This window comes from Caretta caretta, chromosome 17 (assembly GCF_965140235.1).
Source record: "Caretta caretta isolate rCarCar2 chromosome 17, rCarCar1.hap1, whole genome shotgun sequence".
Classification (NCBI taxonomy): domain Eukaryota; kingdom Metazoa; phylum Chordata; order Testudines; family Cheloniidae; genus Caretta; species Caretta caretta.
In genome coordinates this window covers 19,593,460-19,616,612 of record NC_134222.1, presented here as the reverse complement: position 1 = coordinate 19,616,612, position 23,153 = coordinate 19,593,460, and the positions used below count along the sequence as shown (strand labels likewise).

The 23,153-nt window shown below is 50.1% G+C and overlaps 2 protein-coding genes across 6 annotated transcripts in view; one reads left to right on the top strand and one right to left on the bottom strand.

Moving 5' to 3' along the window:
- SSC4D (scavenger receptor cysteine rich family member with 4 domains) overlaps positions 1 to 4,444 on the bottom strand; it is a 62,978-nt gene extending 58,534 nt beyond the window's left edge. Inside the window, exons 1-2 of the mRNA XM_075120915.1 lie at positions 4,417 to 4,444; positions 2,102 to 2,289 (exon numbers count right to left, since the gene is read on the bottom strand). Of these exons, the coding sequence (XP_074977016.1) occupies positions 2,102 to 2,289; positions 4,417 to 4,444 (216 nt within the window). The remainder of the gene's footprint in view (positions 1 to 2,101; positions 2,290 to 4,416) is intronic.
- DTX2 (deltex E3 ubiquitin ligase 2) overlaps positions 2,139 to 23,153 on the top strand; it is a 61,016-nt gene continuing 40,001 nt past the window's right edge. For all 5 annotated transcript variants that reach the window (XM_048823853.2, XM_048823852.2, XM_048823851.2 and 2 more), the window contains exons 1-4: positions 2,139 to 2,242; positions 3,405 to 3,467; positions 13,020 to 13,409; positions 17,992 to 18,586. In XM_048823853.2, the coding sequence (XP_048679810.1) occupies positions 13,103 to 13,409; positions 17,992 to 18,586 (902 nt within the window). In that variant the 5' untranslated portion in view covers positions 2,139 to 2,242; positions 3,405 to 3,467; positions 13,020 to 13,102. The remainder of the gene's footprint in view (positions 2,243 to 3,404; positions 3,468 to 13,019; positions 13,410 to 17,991; positions 18,587 to 23,153) is intronic.

Here is a 23,153-nt window from a genome sequence, read left to right as displayed (position 1 = left end):
CCATGCTCTGGCTAAGCCTCTGACTGCCAGAAGCTGGGACTGGATGACAGGGGATGGATGTCCTGTTCTGTTCATTCCCTCTGTAGCATCTGGCACTGGCCAACGTCAGAGACAGGACACTGAGCTAGATGGACCATTGATCGGACCCAGTATGGCCGTTCTTATGTTCTTTATCTCGCAAACTTTTCCAAATGTTTTGTAAACTTGCAGACACATGTGCACGCTTGGTGAATCTGTAAAACATTTAAAACCTCCTCCCCTGTTCCTGAGATCAGAATCTCACCCTCACTAATTCCAAAGAAAAGAGAAACCAAAGCAGTTCAAAAACATAGAAGAAAGCTGGAGCTATAAATCAATTGCTAAGCAACAGCACTGGTATCTCTCCGGTCACATGCAAGAAGAAGATTTCAGCAAAAGGCATCATAATAAAAACTACCAAAGACTCAGAAGGGGGAAAGAGCAAAGTCATGTTGTCCACTGCTCCCCCTACCCGTGCAGGACTGTTCCCTGCAAAATACTTTGTTTAGTCTTTTATAGCTGACCCTGAATTTTGCAGGGGAGAAAACTAACACACTCCACCCCCTATGCTTTTCCAATTTTTCCTTTCGAGACACAAATCTTTTTCTCTCTTTGCAGCTGTTGTTTTTAAGGCAGAGAACATAAAGGTTCTTTAATCTTCCAGGTGATTCTCTTGCTTTGTGCTGCTTCCATAATCCTGCCTTTATCACCCACAGGCAAAAATGTAACGATTCATGTTCATCAGATATGGGTGTTGGAGCTGCCTCTGGTTCTCATTCAGTCCTATTAAGCCTGTTTGATGTCAGGGAGCTAAGGAGCTAAGCAGTGCAGAAAATTTAACAGAGATTTCAGATTAATCTGCATAAGTAAATCTTCTGTAAAACACCAAGTTACTGATGACTGATTACAATTTTTTTTAAACTAGATTTTCTGTGCTGGAAGCCCCAGATCATAAAATACCCATCTTTAATCCCATTCTCCAGCCTCGCTAGCTGTCTCTGTAACCGGTTGTTTTTGTCAGGCCTTGATAATACAATAGAATCTGATAACATTTTGTATAGCAGCTTTTATCCAACCTCTCTCTGAAAATGCAGTAGGACAGATGTTATTTCCCTCTCCTTGTGCCAGTAAGAGATGAAGAGAAGAGAAGAGACTCAAAGAAGATTTGAAACAAGATGGTTAGAGCAGCTGGGAGGCTACGAGTCTTGCAATATTTGTGGTGTTTCTTAAAGCCCCAGCACCCAGAGTCACGTGATTATGTGAGACTCTCAGCTGTCATTTCAATCAAAAGTGAGTGGCTAGGCTTTCTGGGTGCAGAGAAAAGCTTGAAAGTGGGACCAGCGTGTGACCTGAAGGCAAAAAAAAAGTCTCATGGTTTTTAAGCCAAATTTATGATTTGGGGGCAGGGGCGGGGGGTTGGTTCATGGCTTTGGAGCAGCTGGGGTCAGTGACACTGTGCACCTGCCTGTCCCAAGCACAGGAAGGGGTGGCTGAGAACTGGGTCCTGCTTTCATAAGGCAGCAGCTGGGACGGAGTGGCCACGTGCACTCGCCTGAGAGGGGCTTTGAACCGCCTCCCACCTGGGCTGGGATGGGTCTCTCAGCAAACTCCCCGTACACGTGGGTTCCAAGGAGGATCAGGCCAATGAATTGGGGGGGGACATTTGCTGGGGGGGGGGTTTCAAAGGCCCAGAAAGTGCCTGTTGGGCTGGGGGAGCCCCAGTGAGGCCCCAAAGAAACGAGAGGGGGAGGTTGGGCGTGGCACATTAAGTCCCCAAAGCTGTGGCAGTAGGAGAAGTTGGGGGACCCCCCCCAAAAGACCCCAAAACTGGAAGAGAGATGGGCTGGGGGAGCCCCAATAAAATCCCCAAAACTGGGGGAGGCTGGGGGAGCCCCCAAAACTGGGGGGTGGGCTGGAGTGGGGGAGCCCCCCCAAAAGCCCCCAAAGCGGTGGCGGGGCGGGACGGGACGGGACTGGAGGAGTCCCCCTCCTCCCCCGAGCCCCGGGCGGGTGGCTGCTGCTGAGGCTGGGGCAGGGCGAGCTAGAGGCGGGGGGTGGGGGAAGGCCGATGGCCGCTCCGTACTACAAGTCCCAGGGTGCCCCGCGCGGGGGGCGCATGCGCGTTGGGCGCTCTGTCTCGGCTGCGAGGGAAGGCGCTGCCCCCAGCAGCTCTCGCTGCCTCCTGCCCAGCGCTGGCCGGAGCGGAGCGGCGCCCGGAGTGACGGTGAGGGGCGCCCCGGGCCTCTGAACGGCGCGGGTCGCGGGAGATGCCTGGGGGCAGAAGGGGGGTACCTGGGGGTCTGACCTCTGGGGGGGGAGTCTGGCCCCTGGAGGGGGGGCCAGGCAAGAGGGCGGGGGGGGAGTCTGGCCCCTGGAGGGGGAGGGGGGGCCAGGCAAGAGGGCGGGGGGGGGAGTCTGGCCCCTGGAGGGGGAGGGGGGGCCAGGCAAGAGGGCGGGGGGGGGAGTCTGGCCCCTGGAGGGGGAGGGGGGGCCAGGCAAGAGGGCGGGGGGGGGAGTCTGGCCCCTGGAGGGGGAGGGGGGGCCAGGCAAGAGGGCGGGGGGGGGAGTCTGGCCCCTGGAGGGGGAGGGGGGGCCAGGCAAGAGGGCGGGGGGGGGAGTCTGGCCCCTGGAGGGGGAGGGGGGCCAGGCAAGAGGGCGGGGGGGGGAGTCTGGCCCCTGGAGGGGGAGGGGGGGCCAGGCAAGAGGGCGGGGGGGGGAGTCTGGCCCCTGGAGGGGGAGGGGGGGCCAGGCAAGAGGGCGGGGGGGGGAGTCTGGCCCCTGGAGGGGGAGGGGGGGCCAGGCAAGAGGGCGGGGGGGGAGTCTGGCCCCTGGAGGGGGAGGGGGGGCCAGGCAAGAGGGCGGGGGGGGGAGTCTGGCCCCCGGAGGGGGGGGGAGGCCAGGCAGGAGGGTGGTGGGAGAGTCTGGCCCCCGGAGGGGGGGGAGGCCAGGCAGGAGGGTGGGGTGGGGGGGGAGAGTCTGGCCCCCGGAGGCCAGGGTGGGGGGGGGAGTCTGGCCCCTGGAGGGGGAGAAACCAGGCAGGAGGGTGGGGGGGGAGTCTGGCCCCTGGAGGGGGGGGAGGCCAGGCAGGAGGGTGGGGGGGGGAGTCTGGCCCCTGGAGGGGGGGGAGGCCAGGCAGGAGGGTGGGGGGGGGGAGTCTGGCCCCTGGAGGGGGGGGAGGCCAGGCAGGAGGGCTGGGGGGGCGTGATGGTGGGGTCCAGTCACTGTGAGAATCAGAGGGCAGTGTTGTGGGATGGGGGTCTAACTCTGAGGTCTGATCACTGTGGGGTATCTCTGGGAGGGCAGGGAGGTGATGGGTGGAGTAACTTGAGGTTCCCTTGGTGATTTGGGTGGAGGTAACTGATCCCTTCATTTCTTCCTTTCTCTAGGGAGAAGTGTGTCTCTGCGAGTCAGGGGATTTGTCTGTGCCTGGTGCTGGAACTTCTCCTCAGGTTTGGGCACGTCTCATTACTCTGGGTGGGCACTTAAAGCCTCTGTGTGTTCTGGAGATTTTACTCCCACTTTACTATTCAGTCCTCTCTCTTCCCCCGCCCCATCACCCCATCCGCTTGGATCTGACAGGCCTTCTCCAGCTCCAGGGACATAAAGCCCTTGTGCCCAGCCTACTCTATTACCCCTCTCTATCCCCCTCCCTAGAGGGCTGTGGGTGTCTACCACCTTCAGCCTCCTCCAGCGTGCACACCCAGCTTTGCAAACAATCTGTCAGTTTGTTCCCCCTTGCCAAGCATGCACCTCCCATTCAACATCACTCCTTTCATTTTCGATATCGACTGTCTCCACTCAAATACGACCCTGGTCTCTTGCAGGTGCTAATGGCAGACACCCCCTAAAATGCAAGGGGAGACTTAGTCCACTCAGTTCATTCCCAGATAACTATATGCTGAGAATTTAAAGTGGCACCAATTAAAGCTAGTTACTTTTAAAAGAATGAGTAAAACAGTTTCAGATCTCACACCTGCCTAAGTCCTCCTGCCAAAGTGCGTGGGTTTAAAATCACATGTTCTTATTTTTTAAAATGTTTCTCCCTCCTTCCCCCATTGCTGTGTGCAAAACCTCCACACACAACAGGGGAAACTGACTAGAGTGGCAACCGTGAAACTGACTATGCGCAAGGTGCTGTCAGTGTCGAAGCTGTAAAAACAGAGAGATGCTTTGTCCTGATTATAGCTGCACCCGTGCAAACCCCATGGATGGGCAAAGCTGTACAATGTGAGCTCGTACAGTGTATCATTGCTTGGAGCTGGGGTAAGCTGCACTGATGAATGGAGCTAAGGCTTGCGTCTCTTTCATCCTTCTACTATAGTAACATTTGGCCAGTCCATGCCCAGAAATTCCACTGGCTGAACTAAATCAGTGCATCTCCATTGCACGCTAACTCACAATCAGCTCCTCCTAAGCTGATGTCCATGTTGCGAGGCGGATATGAGTTTAGCTTGCAAAGGGTTTGTGCCGACTTAACTAAATCTGTTTAGAAACCCGTTTGGTTCAATCAGAGCAATTTGTGGTAGCCCAGCCTTTATTTGTTCCTTGGGAAAGCACTTTCAGACAGATGCCAGTTTTTAAAGTGATGGTGACCCTTTAAGATAGCAATTTATTTTCATTCTCAAAAGTTATGAAATGTCTAGGACCTAAAGATTTTTTTAAATCTTGCATCTTTTAAAGCAATTTGCTTTGATATTTGGAAGGAAGTTCTGTGGGAGCTGCCTTTTACAGAAATGAGATTAATTTTGACTTGGGGTTAACTTTTCAAGTGCTAAAGGCCCATTTTCACTTAGTTTCAATGAGATCTAGGGCACGTAGGGTACATCTACCCAGCAAGCAGGATCCTGCTGCAGCTCTGAAGACCCCACTCCCTAAGCTTCAGATACCGAACATCTACACACTATTTTTAGTGCTGTAGCGTGAGCCCAAGTCTGTAGACCCAGGCTCTGAGTCTCACTGCCGTGGGATCCTGCTTGCTGTGTAGACATGCCCTAAATGCCCAGGTGACTTTTGAAAATGTTACCCTTGTCTTAACTGTAGGACTTTTCTTCCTCAGGGTCTGATCCTGCAAATGCTACCAGTATTCCCATGGGGACACCGTGCCTGGTACTGTTTACTGGATGAGGCCCTTGGTCCTGCTCCTGCATTTGGACCCACAAGGGTCCAGTTGTAGGTTCTGGACTTTAGACTGTCAGTTGTTCCTGGCAGGCAATATCTGTGGTATTATGTGGCTGCCCATTGCTATAGTATCTGAGGATTGTGAGCCTCACAACACCCTGTGCTATTCCTGTGTTACCGCTGAGAAACAGAAGCAGAGGGTGACTTTCCCAGAGTCATACATGAAGTCTGTGGTAGAGAAGGGAATTGAACCCACATTTCCAGATTCCTAGGGTGGCGTCCTAACCACCAGACCACTCTTCCTCCCTAACTGGGCCTTTTATATGGATCGACCATATAAATAGTCATTTCTGAGTTTGATTCTTTAAAAGGACACTGACCACTTCTTCATAATATTTCTAGTCAGAATTCCTGACCCATGTTACGAAGAGCACTTGGTTTACTAAAATTGAACTAGTGTTGAAAATCTAATTTTCTTTTTGCTGTTCTTGCTGATTGTTTATAGTGATTCTCTTAGCCTGGGCAAATAAATATTTGCTGAGATAATATAAGCCAAAAAGTGGAAACTTCCGTTTTGCTTTCAGGCTCTCAGTGGAAAACCCCACCCCCAAGAGAATGTGTGCTTAAAAGCAACTGTTTCTCGTTTTGCATTTGAACAGCACCCTAAAATATCTGTGTAAAACCCTTTTCCACTGGAGTGAAAAGAAATGAATGGATGCATGTCTGTTGGGTTTGGTATAAACGTGTTTATACAGAATCTGAAGTGCTGGCCAGCTTTGAGTTGACATTGTTTCTTTAGTGCAAACCTTCCTGATGAAGGGTCTGATCCTGGGAGGTGCTGAGTGCTTTCAGCTCCCCTTGGCTTCGGTAGTAGTGGAGAGAATTTAGAATTTTGCAGGCTGATCTCTGGACTGGTATGATCTGAGGGGAGCGCTCTGTATTAAGTACGTCTCCACTATGAGCTAGGGGCGTGATTCCCCTGCTCATGTACGCACACTGAAACCCATGAGTGTGTACTCAGCTTTGGCTCCGCTGCTGCTCTCTGTGCTTACGTGGCTAGTAATACTCGTGATAGTTCTTACTGAACAGTGCAAGTATGAGTGTGACAGGTTCCCCCCAGGGTGCCACCTGGAACTGGGGTACCATTGAGCCCTCTGACTCACCAGCCTGGGCTCCCTCTCACACTGTGCTACTGTGAGAAGCTGCAGACCCGCTCCCAGTCCTACACTTCCACCAGCAAACACATAGATCGGGACACACCCAGCTGCAGTTACACACAGGCTGACCATGAACCAACAATGGAGAAGCTACAGCCAAAATAACCACCAGCTTCCCAACTTAGGACCCCAGAGCTGTACCATCCTGCCCTGGTCAAAACCCTGACCAGTATGAATTTATTATCCAGTTCGCCTCCCCCTCAATGTGGAGAGGAAATGCCCCTGCCCCTTGAGCTAAGATTCCCAAGCACTTTATTCAAATTCACTGGTTTAGATGAAAACATAAAATAAGTTTATTAATTACAAAAAAATAGATTTTCCGTGATTATAAGTGTTAGCAAACAGATCCTAGCAGATTACCTAGTCAATAAAAAAACCGCAAACTAAGCCTAAAATACCAGAAAGGTAGGATATGAATTAACAAATTCTCACCCTGGCTGACGATACCAGCAGGCTTGCAGATTGTCAAGCCACAAGCTGCACTTGCTTTGCATCTTGGGATTCCCACCCCTGTTCCAAGTCCTTTTCTTTAGGAGATTCTCTTAGGTCTTCAGTTGTGGGGGAGTGAAGAACAACCAATGAGGTCGCTCCCTGCCTTATGTAGCTTTAGCATATGGCAGGAACCCGATGTCCCAAACTCGGTTTGTGGAAAAACACCTTGATTATCATACACATTGTGAAGAGAGTGGTCACTTTGGATGGGCTATTACCAGCAGGAGAGTGAGTTTGTGGGGCGGAGGGTGAGAAAACCTGGATTTGTGCTGGAAATGGCCCAACTTGATGATCACTTTAGATAAGCTATTACCAGCAGGACAGTGGGGTGGGAGGAGGTATTGTTTCATGGTCTCTGTGTGTATATAAGGTCTACTGCAGTTTCCACAGTATGCATCCGATGAAGTGAGCTGTAGCTCACGAAAGCTCATGCTCAAATAAATTGGTTAGTCTCTAAGGTGCCACAAGTCCCCCTTTTCTTTTTGGAAAAACACTGGTATCCAAGATGGAGTTCCGTGTCATGTGACCTGATCACATGCCTTTGCATACTTTGCTGAGTTATAGCAGCCATTTCTTAGGCCTTGTCTACACTGGCGAAAAAACACCCCCCCCGAGCGCTGCACGTTTCAGCGCTGTAACATGCCAGTGTAGACCGTGCACCAGCGCCGGGAGCTGCGTTCCCAGCCCTGGTAGCTACGCCCCTCGTGGAGGTGGGGGGGTTTTTAGAGTGCTGGGAGAGCTGTCTTCCAGCGCTGTGCCGTGACTACCCAAGCCACAGGGCAGCGCTTTAACGTGGCCAGTGGAGACATTCCCTTACAGGCTCACCAGGTTGGGGAGAAGCTGCTCCTAAGGCTTATTGTTTTTCCTAATGGCCCATTACCCTGAATAGGCTCTTCACAGCCCCCTATCTAGACTGGAAGCACTTTGCCCAGTGGGTGTCACCCAGGTGTGACTACATGTGAAATACAGATACATAGTCAATATTCATAACTTCAGATACCAAAATGATAATGCATACAAATAACATAATCATATTCAACAAAATCGTAACCTTTCCAATGACACCTCATACAAAATGCATCATAATTATGCCATAATCATACAATTATATCACTATGAAGAGTATGGGGTGCAGTGTCCCAATGGGCACATGAATAAGGGACGCAAACCCCAGCTCGCAATGTGTGTAGCCTTAGTGTCTCTTGATCTTGGTTGAGGCCTCTGCTGTAAATACTAACGATTCATTCTGATAGTGAAAAGGCTCTGGAGCCGGAAAGTTAGTCCGATGACCTTGAATCAGGTTGCCATCTTAATTTTTTAATGGTTGTGAAAGCACTAGGATTGCACAGGGTGGCGAACAAGCGTACAGTTCAGCTCTCTCTTATATCAGGCTGTCTGATTTCCTTCTCTACGTTCACACTGCATTTGCTCGTAGTACTTTTTCTAGTATCCAGGTGGGTTTGCATTTCTACCTCGAAAACGCCCTTTGATATTTTGTCAGCCTGAGATCAGCTCTGTAAAGGAACCTTGTGGGGAGCGAATTATCGATGGACGATTGTAAATGCCCAGTGGTATTTATGCAAGTGGATATGAGCAATGCATATTCATCTCTTCTGATGCATCCACACTTGTGGCATGCCGTGTCTCGTTAAAGCCCCCTTGTGTCTCCCTGAGCTTCGGACTGGCGTGTGCCGTGGTGGAAGATAGTGTTATCTGATGTGATTTTAAAGGACACGGTGGCTCACCTGCCAGTGGGAGTTGAGCTTCAAACTCCTCTTGGAGCATGTTAGAATCCAGCTGCCAGAGCAAAGAGGGCAGCCACCTATTTTGATTCCTCCATTGTAATGGGTACTGGAGCCTGTTACCTGGCATAGTTCCACTCCTGGTTCTATTTGTCTGTTGTGCTAGGCACTGGACAGAAACAATAAGGAACTTATAGTCTAAACAGACAAAGGGTGGGATGGGAAACAGAGGCACAGTGCGGTAATGAGTTGGTCAAGCTCACACTGGAGGTCAGTGTCAGAGCTGGGAACAGAACCCAGGTCTCCTGATTCCTAGGCCAGACCTATGGTCATTACTCTCCCATGAATCCCAGGTCAAGTTTGGGGTACAGGCCATACCATTTCCCTGAACCCCAGAGTCGGGGTTGGATACTCTTCTGCAAGATATACTGTAGCCCACAGAGAAGTTAAGGGTTTGATGCAAAAATCACTGGGTGGGGGTCCCTGGCCTGTGTTATGCAGGAGGTCAAACCTGGTGATCAGAATTCTGGCCTTAAACTCTATGAATAAAACTGATATGATCCTAGTAAATTTCACCTGGCTGCTCCAGGTGGGATCAGGCTGGGCCGGATTTGGCCTACAGTGCCCAGGAACAGCGCAGGTACCTGAGATTTCTCTACAGCTGTGAGACTCGTGTTTCTTTCCAAGTATCTCCAGCGACACCCACAGAGAGACCGGAACAATGGATGATGGTCATAGTAGTGCCTCTGTTGCTCCTGTAAATTCACAGGGAAATGAAACTAAAATTTCATTTGATTCGCTGTGGGGCTTGGCAAGCACCATGCAGTGCAGCGGGGCTGTTAGTTTGATCTTCCCTTTGGGGTTTCCGAATTGCACGGGGTATGGGCTGCCTGCAATCCTGTAACAAACGCGCCCTCCTGATGCTGAGTCGTCACCCAGTTGGAGACCCCTGGCTTAGTGTAGCCTGCACGCCTAGGAATCTTTTAATTCAAATATAATCCATTCACCGTGATGATATGTAGTCGCTTGTTTGCGGACCTCGCGTTTCCTAAGTGTGGTGTCAATGATCCTTGCAAATCTTTTCTGGGCATTGTCCTGTTCGAATAGCATGCTGAAAAGCCCTGTGCTTGAAAAGAATCCCACTCTGTCAGCCCTAGAAAACTGCCTACATCCACAGCACAGATCTAAGGCTCCCTGGCCTTTTCTTTTCCGCTTGTGAGGCAGGCTACATTGTCGTTGAGTTTTATTAGCACCGATGAGTTCAATCCAGAAATTTTAAAGCGACATTGTCAGCTGGATTGTAGAGCCAAAGTTCAGATTTTTATGTATTTAAAAAGGCTTTTACACAACTGAATAGTTGTTGGGGTTTCCCCCCCCCTCCAACTTCTGTTTTAAATTTCAGTGGAAACAGACTTTTGGCTTGAACGTTGCCTGGTAGTGCCGTGAACCCAGCTCTGCTGCTCTCTGCTAGGGCTTGAGAAGCAGGAAGTGACTGTGAAGGAGAAAGAAACAAAAACTTTCCAAACTACTTTTGTTGTCAGAGTCCTCAGTCCTGCAGTCAAATCCAGGTGGGTGGATCCTTACATGAGGCTCTGCCCCAGGGGCAGAGATCCACCCGTGCAGGTCTGATTGCTGGATGGGAGCCCAAGTTAATAATCAAGTAGCATAAATGGTGAAAAATAAACTAGAAACTTACAATCTAAAGTGCTGTTAACAACAGGGGAGAAGATATTTTTTAAAACTAAAAGCAAAGTTATTCTGCTGTGAGATTTAGCACTGACATGTAGCTACTACATCTGGGCCTGCAGATCTCTGAAGAGCTGGACCACTGTATTTAGTAGCTGACACAGTAGACACGTGGGGTCATGGGAGATCTGGGGTAGATATGCTGGTACAGGACCACAGCCATATTCTTCACTGTTCCTAGACTCTACAGGTAAGTGATGCAAATGCAGTGGATGTTAGATATGAGAGATCAGCAACCAGACTGAGAAGTTTGTAAAGTCCTTATCACAATGTACCTCAAACTGTTTCCATCTTACACGCAATAACGGTAGATATGCAAGGGGTGAGGATCGCAGTTCAGGGTGTCAAGTATCAGGGGGTAGCTGTGTTTGTCTGTATCCACACACAAAACGAGGAGTCCAGTGGCACCTTAAAGATTAACAGATTTATTTGGGCATAAGCTTTCGTGGGTAAAAAACCACACTTCTTCAGATGCATGGAGTGAAAATTACAGATGCAGGCATTATATAATGACATGTGAAGAGAAGGGAGTTACCTCACAAGTGGAGAGCCAGTGTTGACAGGGCCAATTCATGCGAGTTTTTTGTTCAGGGTTTGGGTGACCTTAACTTTGGATTTCCAGGCTTTTAAAATGTGTGTGTCACTGTTTGGCGTGGGAGGGGAGTGATGGATTGAGATGAGGTTGGATGTTTTATTTAATGAAAACAAAAATCAAACATCATTTTTCTCTTAGGTATCACCTACCCCGATACTCTTCAATAACGAATAGAAACATACAGCCTTAACTTCAAGTTGCCAAAGTGCTTTGCCCAAGACATGGAACTTGCGTTTGTTGTTTCACAATCCTTGCAAACAGCTGTAGTCTAGAATTCCATTTAGATGCATAAACTGGGAAGCCCTCGCCCCTTTAGAGTGTCAGTTTTCTGATCCAGGAAATAGTATCAGTTACCTACTGGGCAGTGAATTTTCATTTACACGGAACTCACTTGCAGCCAATCAGGATGTCCTGGTTTGCATATTTAGTGCTGATTGGCAGCTGCAGCTCCTTGAGTTAGCTAAGCATTGTTGACCCCCAAGGAGGTAGACAGTAGACCGTTTGTTATGTGACTCTTTTCAGCCAATCATGACCCAGGATTTCGTTGGCCAGTAGGTAAGGAGGATGTCTACCCCCATCTGGGTTTTGAGGCTGTAGTGCTTTGGGGGAAAGCTACCACGTAAGGAGAAAGCATTAATAGATGTATATCTGCTGTGATCTTTTTTTTTTTTCCTTCTGCTGCTGCTATATTTTAACAGGAGCACAAGCCAATTGTGTGACCCCTCCAAAACAGAGCGCGCCTCCCCCTGATGGCCTGCTTTGCTGATAGTTATCCAGGCCACTGTATATATTTGGAAAGGCCAGGAGCCCTTTATGTACAGCTGTCCCTTTCCCAGTGGGGCGCAGAGTACCCCCTGCTTGCAAACATTGGCACCAGATGGGATAGAAAACTCCACAGCAGAGCTCTGAACTGAGATGATCCAAGCTGAGCTCAGCAATGCTGAGCAGCAGTGTGTGAAATCCAACGTAAAAATAACGCACGAGGCAGGTGTTGAGATTTTGCACCTGGGGTTTGTTGAAGTGACTTGTAATTCCAAGCTGTAAAATAACCACTCCTGGGGAATTGTGAGGGTGCTAAGTGACAGCAGCAAATGTCTCGAATTTTTTTTTTTTTTTTTTTTTTTGTTAATCAAATGATCTGTGGGGGGTCTCGTTTGCTACTGGTGGCTTGTAAGCCTGGGGGCGTTGGGTAGAACTGCACAGGATGACTCATTCGCTATAGTTTTCTTTAAAATGCATCGCTCTCCTCTTGAGAACGCAGCCATCTGGGTGTCTCTGCTTTATTCCATATGGATGAGTTGGAAATAACCAACCACAGGAGCCGCCCCCGAGGGGTGGGTGCTGCGCCCACAGGAGCCTGGCTGCCCTAGATGCCAAAGGGCCCCGTACACCAGTGGAGGCTCCGTTGCTACCTGCATCTCCCCAGGCTCGTGCTTCTGATTGTGATGGACAAAACCTTCCAGCCGACTGATGGCTGCTCTGTTGGTTAAGTTGTGCCCTGCTCTTGAGCTCTCCAGGGCCCATGGCATTTTAGAAGGCTGTTAGCAGACCGTGTGATACACAGATTAACCCTTTGACTGCGGCATTGGGGGAAGGGTAGCGATTGGTTTTTGGTTGTGTGCGTACAGATCCTGGCTAATCGGGGCCTGATCCCAGATCAGGGCCTCTAGATCTATTGCAATACCCATAATGAATAACACTGGAAATCCTGGGTTCCTGTAATGCCCCATGTTGGCCTACTTGTCAGTGCTGACATCATGTGCTTGGGGGTCTAACACTGAGAGTCTTTGCCCCCAAAAGCTTACGCTGTCCGTTTGATTGTAACCCCCCCAACGTTGGCAGCAGGATTCAGGCCTGGGTAGGACCCCAATCTACATTTAACCCGCTGGGTTTGACATTGATTCGCTTCTGAGTTGCATGCTTGAAGTGTTCAGCGAGTTCACCTCCCAATTGTCTTTCATGGAGAAATGCATATGCTTCCTCCCCCCGGGTTTGTAGACTTTGCTGCCTACCTGCTGGATTGCCTGCTGTCAGCTCAGGGTTGTCATTCTTAATTAACTCTGTATGTCTTGTGTCTCTCTCTCTTTGCAGGCCTGACGTACGCCCTTGAAGGGGATGGTTTGAAGGTCGGTGGACATCGTGCTCTGGCTCGGCTCACTTTCAGACCTTGGAAAATGGCAGCCGCGCTGGGTGCCGGAAGCGGTTCTGCTGGGCCACCTGGGCTCCCCAATTCCGTGCCAGGGCATGTGGCCCTGCCCGCAGTGGCAGTATGGGAATGGCAGGACGAGTTCGGCAGGTGGAGGCCATACAGAGGGAGCGTATGCAGCTTTATTGAACAGGCTCTCCAGGCCCCTGCACAGAAGGGGAGACGATCAGGACCGGGGCTGGCCAGCAGCAGTATCCCGCTGGGGCAGGCAGACGCCATGCTCGCCCCTTATGTCATCGACATACCAAGCCTGGTGCAGTTCCGACAGGACACAGGTAAGAAACCTCTTTCCTGGCTAATTTTACATGTGCTTAAATGCTTTGCAAGATTGCGGCCTGAGAACCGTATGCCTTCTTCCACCCCCCCGCACATCCCTTCAGGGAAGTTGCATAAAAAGGCCTTTTTGTGATTAAAACACTCCTGTTTGATTCCCTGGTCCCACTCCTCCCCGGCTGCAGCACCAGCTGCTCTGGCTTGGCCTGGTGCCCTGTGAACGCTGCTGAGCTAATGCCTGCAATCCCCACAGAATGACGTAGGGCAGTGCTAGAACACTGCCCCTTCAGATTGACTTTCCTTTCCCACTTTTTTTTCCCCTTTGTTCCAGGGAGGAGGGAGGTTGGCTTTTGAGGGTAAAGTACAGGATTAGTTGCCGGGAAATCTGGGTTCTGTTCCCGCCTTTGCTCCTGACTCACTGCACAACCCAAGGAGGTCTCTCAGGCCAACAGTTTAGTGTCCATTACATCTGGATGATCACCTTTAGTGCCTAGGGGCTGACTTTCTTTTCCCCTGGAAGTAGTGAGCACCTATAACTTCGATCGGGTTTTTGTGTGCTCATCACCTCTGGAAAATCAGGCCTGGGTGTGTCAAAGTGGACACCCAACATTAGTCCCTGCTTCTGAAAGCACAAGCCTATCCGTGCCTCAGTTTACCCATCTGTAAAAATGGAGCTAAGTCCTGCCTCCCGAGAAGTGGCAAGGCTTGGTTCACTCTGAGGGCCTTAGAGAAGGGCAGAAATGTTCAGGTTTCTTGAATATAGTAAATCAGTTGGGTTCGCAGAGCGTGAGGGGCGATAAGATGAATCCTAAATGACAGGCCTATAAGCAAGGATGGACATGTTCCCCGCTCATATTCCTACTTTCTTGCTCTAATGTTAGGGTAAGTAGCACACAGCTGGGCTGGGCACCGCTCTGGAAAGTACCTGGAGCTTTGAAACCTGGCTAGGAAGGTGACCCAAGTGAGAGACTTCATCAGCAAGATGTATGTGTTTGGGAGTGTCTGTCATTGGCACAGCCCCAGTAGCTCTGAATATTCTTTAGGCACCCAGCAGCCTTGTTTGGTTGGGGCTCATAATGCTCTGAAACTGCTGTGGAGATCACCAAGCAGGCACCAGGACTGCCTCTTTCCATAATGCTAAGTGACCAAGCTGTGCATAGAACCCAGGAGTCCTAACTCTCAGGCCTTGCTCTCCCCAGTAGCCAATGGTCCCCTCTCTCTAGGCCCCCATTTATTTTCAGAAAGGGTCCCTTTTCTGACACGGCTACAGCAGCATGATTGAATCAGTAACAGTGATGGGCTTTGTCCCAGCTACGTGATGAGTTAAAATGGTCTCAGCACTCAGCAGTGGATCTGGTTCTTAGTGTAGGTGGAATCTTGTGAGCAGCTGGGGTGTAGGACCACCTAGGGAGCACCATTCTCTCCTAATGGCCAAACTGTGAATGGATTATCCTCCCACAGGAGAGGGGCAATCTCTCTGAAAGCAACTACCGATGCTCTATATTATCTTGCTTCTCTCTAGTCCCTTTCACTGGAAAAGATTCCACAGCGCTTCACAGATTGCATTCATGCAGGGACTGCTGAAATGCAGCCAGCTCTGGGGTGGAGGGAGGTGGAATGAACGTTTTGGCAAAGGACCCTGGGGGTCAAACCGCTGCTCTTATGAAACTATAACAGAATCTTTAATGTCGGGGCTGCTGACTCAGGTTTGAGGATCTTGTCTGAAAGTCCCCTCCCCGTGAATGCATGGGGCTCAGTAAATGGATCTTGAAGGGAGGATGGGCCGAGATGGCCTGGCTGGGATTTGGATCTGTGGCTGCAGGGACCGCAGATTCGTTGCTCACCCCATGAAGCTACCTGTTCAGTTTGCATTTCAGTATGATCCTTTAAAACGCTCTTGTTCCCACTATCTTCCCCCCCCCCCAGCTTCTGGTGGGGCAGTTATGTTCAAAGCTCCCCGGCTTTGAGCAAGGCTCCCCGCCTTTAGACATGAACGTTGTGTAAATGATCAGCCAGCTGACCTTTGTAATGTGCTAGAGGTAAAATAAACTCCGCAGGAAACGTTCCTATGAAAATCGTTAAACAGAACGAAAAAGAGCCCATTGCATTCTCCCCGCTGCTATTCAACAGACAAGCAGGCTCTTCAAAGGAAGCTGGGAAGAATAACAGGAAGCCAGTGTTAACAGGTCTAACATCCCCATAGAAAGGGAGCGACAGCTGCAAAGGCGGCTCTCAAGCGCTGGATTAGGAACGAATCTCAGCTGCTGGTCTGCGCAGTGTAGCCAGAAGTAAATATCAGGCAGCTTCAGGAACTGTCCTAAAGCTACCCTGTCTGTGTGGCCAAGATAAGAACAGCCAATGCCCTGCCCCCGGGTATCCCAGAGCAGTACCACCTCACACTGTGTGTTGAGTCCCAAAAGCCACCTCTTCCCACAGCTGGGGGCTGGCGGGTGCTGCGGTTCCATGCGCTGAAAGCCCTTGTGCTGCATTTATCCTGCAGTCTGCTAGGATGTAGGATGTCACTGCTGGCTTTGAACGCTAGCCCCCAGCTGAGCATCGGTCTCCCACCTTCGTTTTCCCACAGCGCCCATGGTACAGACTCTCTGGGGGGCTGCGTTAGCTCCCGGGGTGAGGTTTGCTCTGCCTCTCAAGGCTGCGATCTCATCCCCATTGCTCCCCCCAACAAATTCCTTCTCCTATGTGTCTTGCTGTGCATCCGGGGGTGCTGTAAGAGAACATCCCCCTCCTTCACTTCGTTTTCACCTCTGAAGCAGTGATCTGTAACTTCCTAAGCCCCCAGGGCCACAGAATCAATTTCCGTAATACGCTAGAGGACCACAAAACAGCTGTCATGTGAGATACTGAGGTCCTATTACTTGGAGATAGTGCTTTAAAGTAATCATGAAACTCTTTTTTTCATATGGACACATGTAATGGAGTATGTGAGGGGCAGTGTTGTCCAGTGGTCGAGTGAGGACTCCTGGATTCTTTTCCTGTCTAGTCCTGTCATTGACTCGCCTTGGGCAAGTCACTTTGACACCATGCCTTAGTTTCCCCATCATAACGTGGGTACCTCACAGGGTCATGAGGCTTAAGGTTTGCAGAGCATCTGGGCATCCATGGATGACAGGTTCTTGTAAGTCAGGGAGGTCCCCACCCCGCTCTCCCTGCAGCACTCGCAATAGATTATGCTCCATAATCACTTCCTTTATTTTTAACTTATGTAATGAAACCCTGAGGCAGGACTGCACTTACAAACCTAAGCCTTCACTTGAGCCATCTGTTCCTTGGGATGTTCCCTGACCCGCCTGTCCCTTCCTTCTGGCTCTTTTACCTTGAAGGAATTCTCAACCTATTATGCGTTGGAGTTGGCGTTAATGACACCCTCCTTATCTGGTTGCCAGAGTGAGTCACTAGAATAGCTCTGCACCTCTGCAAAGGGTCTTGAAGTCAGACACCTGCAAGTCAGATCCCTACAGCCCAACACTGGTCCCAAAGCGAGCAAAATATGATTAGCCAAACGCATTATACCGGAATCCGAACCAAACCTACAGACACCCAGGAGCAATGTAGAAAGAGGCTGACTTTAGGGGAGTTCCCATGAGACTAAAATGTTCAAATTCATCTAAGTGACTTGGGAAAACGGGACTGAGGAGCCTAAGTGACATAGGCACTTAGGAGGCATTGAAAGTCATTGGGACCGAGGCTCCGACGTGCCTGAGTCACTTAGGCTTGTGAGCCACTTCGGTGCTTTTGAACGTTTTCCCCTGGTGCTTCTCCCTGTACAAGCTCTGTGGCTGCTGAAAAGCCTTCCTCTGTGAATGTGAAGGTTTGCTCATGCCTCCCTGTTCCCCCCCTTACGCGTGCGTCCCCAAAGACACTAGCACCATGGAGGAGCAGCGCTCTGAGGGCCCCTGGGCTGGTTCAGCCACTGCTGGGGGAAGCCTTTTTTGCTGACTTTTAATTTCCCCTTTTATTGGTTGGTTTCTATCCTCCTTGAGCAGGTTTTAATAAAAATAACCAGGGGAAATGTGCTTCTCAGGTCACTTTGCGGCTGGGAAGCAGAGCCTTTGATATGTGAGCAGGCTTTAGCTCCCACTGGTCTAGAATAACCCTTGAACCAGCAACTCCACTGTGGTTTTGTTCCCCTTCCCTCTGGTATGAACAGCTGCTCTCTAGACTTCCCAAACTGCTTTCCCAGGTTTGCCTCTGCCTTTCCTTCAGACTGTTGCACACACGTGTGTATGTGTGGGTGCGGTACCTGGCAAAGTGGCCATTTCAAAGCATCTTCTAGGATTGTTCAATCTCTGAAAGACCCACATCTACTAAGCCACCAGACCTGGGTGGTTGGCCCTTTGGTGGTCACTTCAAAAACGTTCCACTGTCCCTTTTGCTTGTGATTTCCTACAGTGCCCTAAGGAAGTGGATGCCAGATTCCCATGGGAAGTCAAAGGGAGTTGAGTTCTTGACTCCCATAAGCACTTTCAGAAATCTTGCCCCAGGGTGCCACTTCTCCATAGTTACAGCGTTGCTATGTTTTTTGTGGCTTTGACTGATGTCCAGTGTCTGTTTCTCTTGAACCAGGAACCATGCGATCCGTCCGCAGACACCTCTTCGCTCAAGACTCTGCGGCCGGGCAGGGCATCGTGTGGGAGTGGCAGAATGACGAAGGTGGGTGGTCTCCATACGAGATGAAGATCTGTGTGTTCCTGGAGCAAGCCTTCACGCATGGCCTTCAGCATGTAGACCTGAGCTCCTTGGGCTACAACTATGACATTGATTTTGTATCGCTGGTCCAGGCCAACAAGACCTCCAGGTTCCGACGAGGTATTCAGAGGCGCATGGACACCCCGTATCCAGTGACCCCGGCCTCGGGGCCCCTTCACATGGCAGTGGCTTGTTCTTGTCAACAGTGCTTGTTGAATAGTGGAACTGGCCCTGTCACCACGCGCTATCGGCACTCCATGATAAACCTCCCCAGTTCATCGGCTGTGCCGCAGGTTTCCAGTCGGACAGCTGCACTAAGCTCTTCTGGGCTTGGCTTTGTGCCCTATAACAAACCGACCTTGTCTGGAGCCAGGTCAACGCCGAGACTCAATACACAGAGTGCATGGGCGCTGCCTCAGTCCGTGGGAGCCGGAGGCCCAAGCCCAGGACTGTCAGCGTCTAATGGAGTCAGGTACAGAAACTGATTGTGTTTAGGGCCTTTGAGAGAGCATAGTCTAACCTGCTAGAGTTTGCCATGTAGCGGGCATTTGAATCCAGACCCATATAGCCATGGTTGGATGTGATAAAGAAAAGAAAAAATTGGAGTTTGTGCCCTGTCTGGCAGCTTTGTGATGGATAAAGATGGCCTGGAACGAGGCTACTGCATTCTCCTTCCCTCTTGTTTTTTCACATCAGAAATCCAGGCCAGATCTTCTCTAGAAGTCTCTATGGGCCCTTGGAGAACTTGGTAGGATTCTGATGTGGCACGTTCCAGGAAGGGAGAGGTGGTGAATGGAAGGGACAGGGTTTTATTCAGGCAGTTTAAAACTGAGTTAACACGAAAGCCCCCTGAAAACAGCCAGCTGTAAAAGAGTCGTGTTCAGAACCCCGTCCCTTCACCGAAGGGCCGAGAGTGCTCATGACACGCGTCTGAGACCGCCAGTAAGTCATCCAGGAAAGTCCCTCCTTGATAGCTCTAAGTGTAGTTTTTATGAACCAAAAGTCCTTCCCGGACTTTTTAATCAGCACAAAGAATTTAAAAAAAAAAAAAAAAAATGAGAAAAGGATAAATCCAATGATATTTTTCTTGTGCTGCTCACCTTTGAAGGCACTGAGCCAGATTCATCTCTGGTGTATCTGAGGTCCGGGGAGTGATGCTGCTGACGAATTTGACCCATTATATTCGACAGAGCTTCCAGCTTCATAAGGTTAAATGCTGAGGTCTGCCTGGATAATCAGAGACGCAGTTTGTTCTCCATGTGCTCTGATGCCTGAGTAAGGCTAAGATTTTGTCGCGGAGGTCACGGAATCCATGACTTCGAGACCTCGGTGACATTTTCCACTTCAGCCCTGGGCAGCATGGCTGGAGGTGTCAGCTGGCAGGGGCCCCGCAGCTCCCAGCCGCTGCGGGTAGTGGGGAGACCCTGCAGCTCCGAATGAATGCAGGCAGCAGGGAGCGCCCTTTCTGCAGCTCCCAGCCACCACCGGTGGTGGGATGGGGGCTTGCAACAGGGGGGCCCTCTGCTGCTCCTAGCTGTCTGGGGCGGCAGGGGAGACCCCGCAGCTGGCAGCGGCATCAGGGGGGACCCAGAAACCCCAGCGGTCATGGGTACTTGGCCCTCCTCACTTCCCTTTTCATAGAATCGTAGAATATCAGGGTTGGAAGGGACCTCAAGAGGTCATCTAGTCCAACCCCCTGCTCAAAGCAGGACCAATCCCCAACTAAATCATCCCAGCCACGGCTTTGTCAAGCCTGACCTTAAAAACCTCTAAGGGTGGAGATTCCACCACCTCCCTAGGTAACGCATTCCAGTGTTTCACCACCCTCCTTGTGAAAAAGTTTTTCCTAATATCCAACCTAGACCTCCCCCACAGCAACTTGAGACCATTGCTCCTTGTTCTGTCATCAGCTACCACTGAGAACAGCCTAGATCCATCCTCTTTGGATCCACCTTTCAGGTAATTGAAAGCAGCTATCGAATCCCCGCTTATTCTTCTCTTCCACAGACTAAACAATCCCAGTTCCCTCAGCCTCTTCTCATAAATCCTGTATTCCAGTCCCCTAATCTTTTTTGTTGCCCTCTCCTGGACTCTTTTTCCAATTTTTCCACATCCTTCTTGTAGTGTGGGGCCCAAAACTGGACGCAGTACTCCAGATGAGGCCTCACCAATGTCGAATAGAGGGGAACAATCCTGGCAATGCCCCTACTTATACAGCCCAAAATGCCATTGGTCTTCTTGGCAACAAGGGCACGCTGTTGACTCCTATCCAGCTTCTCGTCCACTGTAACCCCTAGGTCCTTTTCTGCAGAACTGCTGCCGAGCCGCTCGGTCCCTAGTCTGTAGCGGTGCATGGGATTCTTCCGTCCTAAGGGCAGAGTCATAGTTATTTCTAATAAAAGTCAGGAACAGGTCACGTGGATTTTTGGTCATTGCCGGTGACCTCTCTGTGACTTTTACTAAAAAATAATCATGACAGAATCTTAGCCTTTGCCATGAGCAGCGTCTGTCTGACGTGGTAGGACTGGAAGCACAGCAAAAACGTCACTTTTTGAAAAAACGATCGGAGGCTCGCCTCGTGAAGGCTGGCTGCTTGGGGCTTCTGTTTTCTCCCCTTTCCACTGAGGTCACTCACTGGTGGGGGCTTATGGACAGCTCCCGAATGTTTTCAAGGGAGTAGCCTAGGTGGAACAGAAGTGTTACGCTTGGTTCCGTGTCCTTTCAAAGGATTTGGCCTCACTGGATTCTGCTTGGCCCCTGCAGTCCTCCCCATTGTACAGAGTTCTGTTCATGCGACAGCCACCACTCACTTGGCTGTTCCCTTGCACAGGTGAGACAGGTTTCCATCTTGTGGTGAAAGTGGGCTCTTAACTATGTCTCCTGAACGGGGCTACAGCCTGGCAAAGGGAACCGTGTGGGGGACATGTTTGGTTCCTGCCTACGCTACAAGATGCGTGTTTCAATGAGTGTTGCGGCTATGCTGGAGACGGGGCGACTGTGTTGTAACGGGGTGCAGAGGTGGGTGCAGGAGTTCTTATCGATCATTTCACATTGTTCTGCCTTTAACAGCTGCCCCATTTCTGTGTCATGGTGTCACATTTCTGGGAGCGGCTCAGCTGCTGTGTTCATACCCGTTTCCCAGGAAAGCAAGGAAGCTGAGCGTGCTCTCTCTGCTGTTTATCTGTTAAGGGAGGGACGAGACTCCAGTGTGTACCTGACCTGATAAATGTCTGTAAACTGCCAAGTGCGCACCTCTCAGCCCTGTTCTCTGCTTGCTTCCTCTCTGGGTTGTAGTGTGACACGGACCTTTTGTGCCACATGCCATGTTTGCTCCCTCCCAGCAGCAGAAGTGTCAGCCAGACTCACTTTCACAAGTGGAACAAGCGGATGTCCTCCTTTCTTCAAAACCGTTCCGGCCTGCATAGGGGTCTTTCCCTTTACAAATAGTCACAAGGGTAGCAGCAGTAAGAGGTGGATTGTTAGTTGGAATGCACCTTTCATTCAAAGCGCTCAAAGTGTTTTGCAAACAGAGAAGAGCTGAGACCGCAAATCCCTCCCGTCCTGGAGGTAGATATACATTCCAGTTTACAAATTGGGGAAACTGAGGCACAGGTGGGCCTTCCCCAGGGTCACACAGCGAGTCAGTCACAAGAGTCAGGAATACACTCTAGGGGTTTATCGACACTTTAAAATAATAATAATAATAATAATAAAAGCCTGCAGTAGCGAGATTCAGCTCGGAGCCGGAGTTGTCTATTGGGCTAAAAATAGCAGGTTGGAGTTGGAGCCCAGGCTCTGAAACCCAGTGAGCAGGGTGGGTCTCCGAGCCCAGGCTCCAGTCCAAGCTTGAATATCTACAATGATATTCTTAGCTCTGCAAGCCCTAGTCAGTGGATCCAGGCTCTGAGACTGTACCACCAGGTGTGTGTGTTGTTTTGGGGCTGGGGTGGTTGTTTGGTTTTTTTTGCAGTGTAGACAAACCCTGAGACTCACTGGCTGGGGTGTGTTTTTGCAGTGTACAGGTACTCCAGATCTCCTGACTATTGTTGCACTTGTATGTAGCTTGTGTGGTGCCTTTGTGCTTCATGATACTTCAGCTCCTCCACCCATCAACAAATAATGTCTCCCGTCCTCTCAAGCTACAGAACAAATAAGGAAGCATTGAAAGTGGGAATGATTCCCTAATTCTCTACACAAAGCTATTCCTGATGGACAATCAAATTGAGTTGAAAGGAAAACTCCAGTGTAATGTGATCACTGCATCAAACTGCAGAGCTCAGTTGATCAATAAATAATGTTTCTTTAAAGTCTCCAAGGTGTAATTAACACTCCTAAAAAGGAGTACTTGTGGCACCTTAGAGACTAACAAGTTTATTTGAGCATAAGCTTTCGTGAGCTACAGCTCACTTCATCGGATGCATCCGATGAAGTGAACTGTAGCTCACGAAAGCTTATGCTCAAATAAATTTGTTAGTCTCTAAGGTGCCACAAGTCCCCCTTTTCTTTTTGCCGGTACAGACTAACCCGGCTGCTACTCTGAAACTTAACACTCCTAGAGGAAGCTGCTGTCTCAGCAACCTTGTGGTGCAAAATCAGATTGAGAGAATTCATGTCCCATTGGAAAGCATTAGGAAGTCAGGGGGCTCATTTCCAGCTGAATCTTGGAAGTGTTCTCGTTTCTCTGTGCTTTCTAAAGAGCTGAATTTTCTCAGTCCTACTATGCATCATTTGGCTGGGCCTCAGGCGGGGAAGCACGGTATGGTATCACGTGCACTCCCCCAGTAGTGGAGAGGATGGCTGGATAGCAATCCCAAAATAATGGCAGGCAGCGATTTCTGAAAACTGTTTCGGAAATTAAACTGTTATCTGTCCAGCTGTTTTGGGCATTGTCCAGAAACCTCTGCAGGTTTGCCATTTACAAATTGTCATTTATCTATATGTAAAAAATAGAATTGTTGGTTATACAAAAGACCATGGTTTGTACGCTTTGCTGCAAGGACTGCCTCAGTTCATAGGCGAGTTTGTTACCGTTGCATTCC